Genomic DNA, 9,340 nt, shown 5'->3' on the forward strand with positions numbered 1-9,340 from the left:
TCTCTAAGGAAGAAGGATTACCTGATTTAAATTTAAATTATGTTTGTGAGAAATAAAATATATTAGATGAGATGTAATTGCGTAGATCTCGAAAAGTTATGTGGAATCAAAAAAAGAATTACCTGATTTGGACACCCGAGTCAAAAGTTATGGCCTTCAGAAGTTTTATGATTAAAATAATTTTTTTTAAATAAAATATGGCACGTGTCAACACCTGATGACTGATGAGTGACACATGTGACGCCCCAAAAGAGGCGTCACATTGTACAATAGATCCATAATTATTCCCAAAACTGTAATAAATGCGTAATTACATTATTAAAAAGCATTAAATTAATTTTTTTTCCATTATATATCATATAACTTATCCAACTTAAATAATATCAAATATTTCAAAGAAACAGATACAATATTAAAATAAAAACCAGTCATGAAACGGGTATAATTGACGATAGATTTGGCAATTTTAAATACGTAAAAATTTAAAAATGTTATTATAAATAAATAAAAAATATTTAACGTGTCTCACTACCCCTAGCGGATGTGGAAGTTACTTACTCCCATAGTCTCATTAATAGATCCGTAATTAATTTTGAAATTAATATAACTTGAATTTGTATTTATTTTTAACATATTACGGTAAAAAAATCATATTGTTTTCTCACCTTTTACAACAAAAAAAGAGTAAAACAACCATGTATTTTTTTCTTTGGTTTATTATGGATTTACATGTTTTAAGGAAAAAAAATATAAACGATGAAATTTAGTGTTATTTCGACTTTTGTTATTCGATGTAATGTATTACCCTTCTTTAAAAATAATTTTTGAATAATTACTCTCTTTTTTTGGTAAGCTGAATAATTACTCTTGAATATAACATAATTATGCTCATGACAAACAGTTTAATTAGTTCATTAGCATTATTATAAGATTTGATGTGCTTACATAATTATATTTATTATAATAATCTATTTTAAACAACTTAATTATTAAAATATAATCAATTATTGGGCAGATCCTACGAACTATTACTCCTTGATAGTATTGAAATACAAGATTGTTATTTATATTATCCAAAAGTGTTCCTAACAATTGCTACAATAATTCTTGATGACATAGACTATTAAAATATAGTTTATAATTATTATCTAGGGGAATATGTTTATAATTATTTATGAATAAAACTAATCTTATGTCACATGAGAGAATGTATCTTATGTTGTGAAACAAAATCAAGGTGGATCTCATCTTATTTTTTTTTCTTTTTTAATTTTTAGTGAGACCCACCTTGATTTTGTTTCACATACACTATCTTATATATTAATTTTACCCATTATCTATATAGTTTACAGCAATTACATTGGTAGTTTACGGTTAACCTTTTTGGTTTACCTATATGGACCAAGATAAACGGAATTAAACCCTATTTTCATCGCTTTTACAACAATGCACACATGCCCACATATTAATTTAAATGAGCCCACTTAAACACGCGAAAACTATATTTTTATTTCAAGTCATTTTTTTACACAGTACTTGATGGTTCACTTGCAGGTATTAACAGTGATTTTGAAAAACTATGCAAAACCCACCCTCAACGGCTCCTTTTTAAAAAAAGTAAAACAAAAAGGAAACACTTCTACCTACTAGTCAGCGCAAGTTATAGTGTTATTGACATTTCTTACCTTAATTATCTCATTCTAGTTTCCATTTGTTTTTTTTGGCTTAAAATATTATCACAAAGATGCGAAAACACTCACTAACTAGCCTTCATCTTTCTTAATCACAGTGCAAACCTTTTCATTTTTCTCAGTAAAAATATTTTACACTGATCCTCCTAGAAAATGAAAAATGATGAAAAATACTCACGCTTATAATACCAAAAGTAATCAGTTTGGCTGCTAACTTTTAGTCTTAAAATTGAAATTTACTGAACAATATACCGCATCCTGATCTGCTCCACGTTATAAACAATATATTCATTGTACAATAGATCACCCTGCAACACAAATTGATACAGAATAAATGTGAAGTAATGGCAATCATAAACAAACTTTCCTGCTGATGATACAAATTTAACTTCTACTGCATACCTTTAAGCCTCTCTTTTTTGGCTTTCCTAGGGGAACTATGAGCCCGTCCTCAAGTTCCTGAGCTTTTGAAAAATCAGGTGCAGTTACTCATAATCCTTTAGTGCTGCAGATGAGGTTGCATAGCATATAAACTCAACTAGTAAAGCATACAAGTCATAATATTTGAAGCTATATATATGAAACACTCACTGGTGAATTTAACAACAATGAACTGAAATTTAATTAGAGTCAAATGGGGAGGCAGGCACCAAGCCAGCCAGGCTCCACGAAAAATTGTATATTGACTCTGACTTTACATAAAGACAAAAAAAATCAATTGATCAATTTAGATTTAGCCATTGAATTAGACAAACCACCATGCCAATGCCAGTGAAGCAAGGAATATTGGAATAGCTTAGAGAATTCTCTGAAGCTCAAAATAGTATTTATAATGAATACAATCACTAATAATGAGAAACATGGAAACCCATAACGTAATGTAAACCCATCCCTCAATTATACAACAGATAATGAGGAATATTAAGATATTATGAAGCCAAATAACTAACCAAGATACGACAACTACAAAATTTAAGAAACAAACCTCGATTTTCCTTCTGGCAATCTATCAGCGTCATATTTACTAGTTAGAAGCTCAGACATATCACCCAATGCAACCTAAAATTGCAGAAAATAAATCATACTTCCTGAAGGTGTGAATCATTAATGACATATTATACAGCAAACAAGTTAAGATAAATTAAACTTCCTGAAAATGTGGATCAATAATGAACATATTGCTAACCTAATTTTCTAAATGGAATCTTGTATGTAATATTCGCATCATATTTTAGCAACACAGGATAACAAAATAATGCAAAATAATCTCCAACTTGGGCTGTTATAATTAACTAATAAGGTTTGACATGCAGCACAAATTGGTGAATTGATGATTGGAGTTTCAATGCCGATTCCTGAGAGCAGAGATGCAATAATGTTTACTATTAGACAAGAAACAACCTCACATAAAAGGAGCACCCCATCTGTAGCAGTACGAGTAGCATAACAATAATTTGTTGAGATAAATTTTAAATGTCCGTTTTAGTTTCTTGTGTCAGTTAGAATATTAATGAGTCAGTTATGTCAGTTAGAATATTAATGAGTCAGTTAGAATATTAATGAGTCAGTTATGTGTGGAGTTATTTTGGTCAGTTTTATAGCTTATAAATAGCCTTTGATAGTTTGTATGAAATGTAGATCAAGAGAAAAAGAAAAAGAGCAAGAAAGCAAGAATAGAATAGAAAAGTTTTTTTGTAGATACACAAGTGTGGTTGTCTCTTGCATCTGTGTAGATACCAAATTCTAACAAATTGGTATCAGAGCTTGGGCTATGGAGGAAAAGAACGAGATGGAAGTGCCACTCTTCCATGGAGATAAGGATGAAGCATTGGATTGGCTTCTCTGTTTGAAGGAACATTTTCGGAAAGAAAAAACCTGGACGGAGGACAAATGGCAGGTAGCCATGAGAAGACTCAGAGGAAGCGCAATCAAATGGTTCCGTACATGGAATTGCCGCGACTTTAATAATATGTGGAAGGATTTTCTAATGGCCTTCATAACAAAATACTTGCATGGACGGTTTGATCTGATTGATGAAGAAGAAGATGAAATCATCAATGATGATGATGAAGATGAGGAGAATCTTGCGGATGAAGAAGAGACCGAGATGGCGGAGTTCGAGGTTGCCAACGGCAACGTATCCGTGGAGAAGATCGACGCGTTGGAGCGTGAGAGAGATGAATCAGAGAAAAAGACGATGACTGAGGCTATGGGAGCCGAGATCGAAGACGTTGCGAACGACGAGTCCATTGTCGAGGTAGAAGAATTCGCGGAACCTGAGTGTCTGGAGACAGAGTCGAAAATCGGAAAGGAGATTGAGAAGCTGAGATGCTTGATGGAGACCGGCATGGACGAGATCGCGAATCCGAGTTCCGTGTTGATAACGGGGATGGGGGAGATCCCGGCTAAATCACCGAGTTCATGTTTTGGAAGAGACTTCGACCCCGGCGTGATGAGGTCGACATCGACAACCGGCATAGGTCGCTGGTCCGATATGTCATTGAGGAGGTGCGAGGAAGACGACAATGAAGGAGCCGAGAACGGCGAAAAAATGGAAGGTGCATTTGAAGAAAAAGATGTGGTCTTGAAGAGAAAAAGAGGTTTTGTTGACAATACCAATGATGCAGAAATTGGGATTGGACGAGGAAATAAAATTGTGAAAGCAACTGATGAAGTGGCGAATGAAACTGGGAAGAATTTGGGTGACGAGAAACTTGCAGGTGAAGAAGATGCAGCGAATGGAAACAAGGAAAGTCCGGCTAATGAAACTGAAAATATCAAATTGAAGAAGCCACCGGATAAAATAAAATATGTTCAGAAAAATAATTACAGGGGAGATATTCTTTTGAGTTAATTAAGTTGGAAGGTGTTAGAGGTTTTTTGTCAGTGATCAAGATTGAAGAAAACAGGCGCGATCAGAAAGTTGAAGAAAAGCAGAAGCAACTCGAAGAAAGAAAGAAGAATTCAAAATTTATGGGGGAGTTTTGTTGAGATAAATTTTAAATGTCCGTTTTAGTTTCTTGTGTCAGTTAGAATATTAATGAGTCAGTTATGTCAGTTAGAATATTAATGAGTCAGTTAGAATATTAATGAGTCAGTTATGTGTGGAGTTATTTTGGTCAGTTTTATAGCTTATAAATAGCCTTTGATAGTTTGTATGAAATGTAGATCAAGAGAAAAAGAAAAAGAGCAAGAAAGCAAGAATAGAATAGAAAAGTTTTTTTGTAGATACACAAGTGTGGTTGTCTCTTGCATCTGTGTAGATACCAAATTCTAACATAATTTGCACTTTTGGAGAACATGTCAGCGAAGTACACCCCCTTCCCAAACATGTAGCCAGTTACAGGTGCCTCAGGAGGAGCTATGCGCAAACCAGATGGCGGTGCATCCATGTCAGAGTCATATATTATTTCATCAAACAATGTAATATCTACACTGCATGTCAACATGCAAGCAAACAAAGAGACAACGTAACAAATGAGACAAGGAATGACCTTGAGATAAAATTCCAGTCCAGTTTGTGAGCCGAGAACCATGCCACAAAAGCATCCTATTTTTTGTACTAGAAAACTGCCATACAAAGTCAAAAAGAAGTTGACTCGATTCAAAATGTCTCCATATAGACATCATAATATGACAAATGGAAACAAACTTTAAATTACAAAATTATATTCCCAGTAGAAGAAAAATTAAGGGAGAAAGATCCTTATTTAATAATGCATTGGTCGCACACACCTTTCTGAAGCGTTCAGCCTCTCCTTCTCTTGATGTCCTAAATATTCGAACAATGTCTACAGTATAGTTTGAATGTGTTTCTGCATGAGTGTTCTTCATATACATTTCAACTCGCAAGATAGTGCTGCTAAGGCTCGGTACTCTGCCTCCGAGGAAGACCTAGAAACAGTGGATTGCTTCTTGGATTTCCAGGAGATCAGCGAAGAACCAACAAAAACACAGAAGCCAGTGATCGAACATCGTGTATCAGGGCAACAAGCCCAGTCAGCATCCGCAAATGAACGTACATGAAGGGCTCCAGAAGAGGAAAAGAACAAACCAGTGCTCGGAGAACCCTTGATGTAACATAAAATTCGATGCGCAGCAGCCAGGTGAACATTAGAGGGATGAGACACGAACTGAGAGAGCTGCTGTACAGCAAAGGATATATCAGGACGTGTGGTAGTGAGGTACAACAAACGGCCAATGAGACGTCGATAGGAAGATGCATCAGGAAGAAGAGTCCCCTGAGTTCTTGCAAGCTTAACCAAAGAATCCATAGGGGAGGATTGCGATTTAGCGGCAAGTAAACCAGCATCAGAGAGTAATTCGAGAGCATACATGCGCTGGTTAAGAGTGATACCAGCTGTGGAACGAGCCACCTCGAGGCCAAGGAAAAATCGAAGACTACCAAGATCCTTAATCCAGAACTGACGATCAAGGAAGTCTTTGACACGCTCAATCTCAGACATACTGTCTCTAGAGAGAATAACGTCATCTACATACACCAACAACGCCGTTAAAGAGACAGGGGTAGCATATGTGAACATCGAGTGGTCTGCCTGGGCCTGTTTGTAACCAATAGAAACGAGGGCTGAAGAAAGCTTAGCATCCATTGGCGGCTGGCTTGCTTAAGCCCATACAAAGACTTCTTGAGCTTGCAAACAAGAAAGGAATCAGAAACTGGAAGGCCTTGAGGTGGAACCATGTAAACGTCTTCGTTGAGATCACTGTGTAAGAAGGCGTTGTTAACGTCGAGTTTCTCAAGGTGCCAATGTTTTAAAGCAGCAACAGCAAGTAGAACCCGGACAGAAGTCATCTTTGCAACTGGGGAAAATGTGTCAAAATGATCAACTCCCTCGATTTGGTTAAAGCCTTTGGCAACCAATCGAGCTTTATAACGCTCTATGGTGCCATCAGAACGATACTTGATTTTGAAAACCCATTTGGACCCAATGGGTTGCTTGCAAACGGGAAGACGAACCAGAGATCAAGTGTCATTGCTAGATAAAGCAGAAAGCTCACTGTCCATTGCCTTACGCCAGTGATCATGCTTAACAGCTTGAGAGTAAGTATGGGGTTCAGTGTGAACAATGGAACTAAGACCAAAACCCTTATATGAAGGACAACATGAGTCATATGTTAAAACATTGGATAAAGGATGAGAAACAACATTGGGAGAAGGAAAAGTAATACCTGTGGGAGACTGATCCTGCTGTGCAACGGATAGGCCATAGTGATAGTCCATGAGGTAACTAGGAGCAGTTCAAAGACGAGAAGAGCGGCGAGGAGGGATGTGTGCAGAAGCAACAGGTAATGGAGCAAGGCTATCAGCAATGTCGCGGTCAAAGTCAGTAGTAGGTAATGGGGCAGGGTCAGTCACGGATAAGGGAGAAAGAGGAGCAGTAGGTGTAGTAGGGTTGGGCAGGGTAGGTACAATATCTGGTATAATAGGTGTGGTGCAGGTATGGTAGGGGTCAAAGTCAGGAAAAGATTGTAAATCAGATGGGATAGCGTATGGGTAGGTAGCTTCTGTATGCTAATTTTTAAAAGGGAAGTAATCTTCATAGAAGATTACATGACGGGAGACAAATAAAGTGTGAGAGGTAAGGTCATATAAAAGAAAACCTTTAGTTCCATCTCGGTATCCAAGGAAAATAGCCTTTCAATCTCTAGGAGAGAATTTCGTACGTCCAGAATGCAGTGTGGAAGCATAACACAGACTGCCAAATACTCGAAGGTGGTCAAGAGAAGGTGGCTTTTCATACAACAACTCATAAGGAGACTTGTTATTGATTACAGGTGAATTAGTGCGGAGAATAACATGAACTGCATGTGTTACAGAATGAGACCACAACTGAAGGGGTAAGGAAGCTTGAAAAGATAAAGCACGTGCTACATTAAGAAGATGCTGATGCTTCCTTTAAACAATTGCATTTAGCTGTGGTGTTTCAACACAGTTAGTGTGATGAACTACCCCTTTTTGTAAAAAGAACTCTTTCATGGCAAACTCACACCCATTATCACCTGCGAAGTATCTTAATTCGGGTATCAAATTGATTTTCAACATAAGTGAAGAAGTGCTTCATGTGCTCTCTTGTTTCCCCTTTATGTTTCATTAATATGATCCAAGTGAATCGTGAAAAGTCATCAACAAGTGTTAAAAAATAACTGTGACCATGAATAGACTTTGTAGTAAAGGGTCCCCAAATATCAGTATGCAATATGTCAAACACCTTAACACTTTTACTTTGACTAATAGGAAAGGGTAACAACTTTTGTTTTGCCATATGACATGCATCACATGGATGTATAACATTTGGTTGAATAAAAGGAAAAAGTCTAGACATTGAATGTAAAATGGTATCTGATACATGTCGCAAACGCCTATGCCATAGTGATGGACTGTCTGAGGAGAAGGGCAATTTATTGGAATGACAACTATTGGACATTTTGGTTGATGCACAACCACCTTGAAATTCTCCTTTATTATGAACTATCACATATAACCCGTTCCGAAGATCAGCAGTACCAATCGTCACTTGGGAGGGTATCTGCTTTATGAGAGAAGAAGAACCAGTGAATGTTAGGCAGTAATGAAAAGAACTTAATAACTTGGTAACAGACACTAAGTTTACATGAAACTCAGGCACAAAGAGTACATCTAATAGAGTCAACATGGAAGACAAAACTATTGAACCTGAGTAGGAAGAAACAACTCGAGATCCATCAGGTAACATGATAGCTATAGGAGTAATTTTTCGAAGACATCAAAATTCAGAAACTAAATGACATATATGATTAGTGGCACCAGTGTCAATGATCCATTGACTATGTAAAATACCTGGAGGAGGATTTGTGCTAGAGTGAGAAACATGTGCAATATTTGCAGCATGTGTGGATTGTGTATCAGTATTCGTGTTCTGGTTTTGGAGAAGGGACAGAAGCTGTTGACAATGTTCTTGAGTGAAGTGAGGTGGAACAACATGGTTGTAAGGTAAATTTTCATCAGAATCAGCATTGATCACATTGTTACTGGCGTGTTGAGTATCTGTGTTTCTTGATCGAAAGCCTGGTGGATATCCATGGAGCTGGTAACAAGTCTCTATTGTGTGGTTTCGTCCTACCACAGTGAGTACAAATTCTATTTCCAGAATTTCTTCCAACATAGGTTCTTGCACGGCCTCTGCCATATCTTCCATAGGATTGATTAGGACCTCCACGACCTCTTCCATAACCTATGTTATTATTATAACCAGCAAACGATTGTGGATCATAACTTGTGTTATTATTGTAACCAACAAATGGTTGTGGATTAGCTAAAATGCCATTACTGACATCAGTTCCAAATTGCCTTTCCTGCTGCACCACCATGGAAAAGGCTCGGTTTACATTTGGAATTGGATCAACCAACATTATCTGAGATCTAACTGAGGCATACTGGTCGTTGAGTCCTTTCAGGAAGCGAATCATCTGATCTCTGTCACGGTACGCTCTCATCTTCGCCATTGCTCCACAAGCACATGGAGGAACGCATTCACATGCTGGAAGTGGTTTATGATTCTCAAGCTCATCCCACATAATCTTGAGCTGAGTGAAGAATTCAGTTACGGTTCTATCTCCTTGATGGATCTTGTAAATTTCTTCCTGAAGAT

At 37.0% G+C, this 9,340-nt stretch overlaps 1 protein-coding gene across 1 annotated transcript; it reads right to left on the reverse strand.

The window, feature by feature from the left end:
* Positions 1-5,521: 5,521 nt before the first annotated feature.
* Positions 5,522-6,933, reverse strand: LOC133300803 (uncharacterized mitochondrial protein AtMg00810-like). The gene is made up of 3 exons (XM_061500392.1): positions 6,711-6,933; positions 6,352-6,590; positions 5,522-6,253 (listed from the first exon to the last, which is right to left on the reverse strand). The coding sequence occupies exons 1-3, from the start codon at positions 6,931-6,933 to the stop codon at positions 5,522-5,524; spliced, it is 1,194 nt and encodes a 397-aa protein (XP_061356376.1).
* Positions 6,934-9,340: the final 2,407 nt, after the last annotated feature.

This window comes from Gastrolobium bilobum, unplaced genomic scaffold (genome assembly GCF_033153095.1).
Source record: "Gastrolobium bilobum isolate Gb01-03AN ecotype WA unplaced genomic scaffold, APGP_CSIRO_Gbil_v1 utg320711, whole genome shotgun sequence".
Taxonomy (NCBI): Eukaryota; Viridiplantae; Streptophyta; class Magnoliopsida; order Fabales; family Fabaceae; genus Gastrolobium; species Gastrolobium bilobum.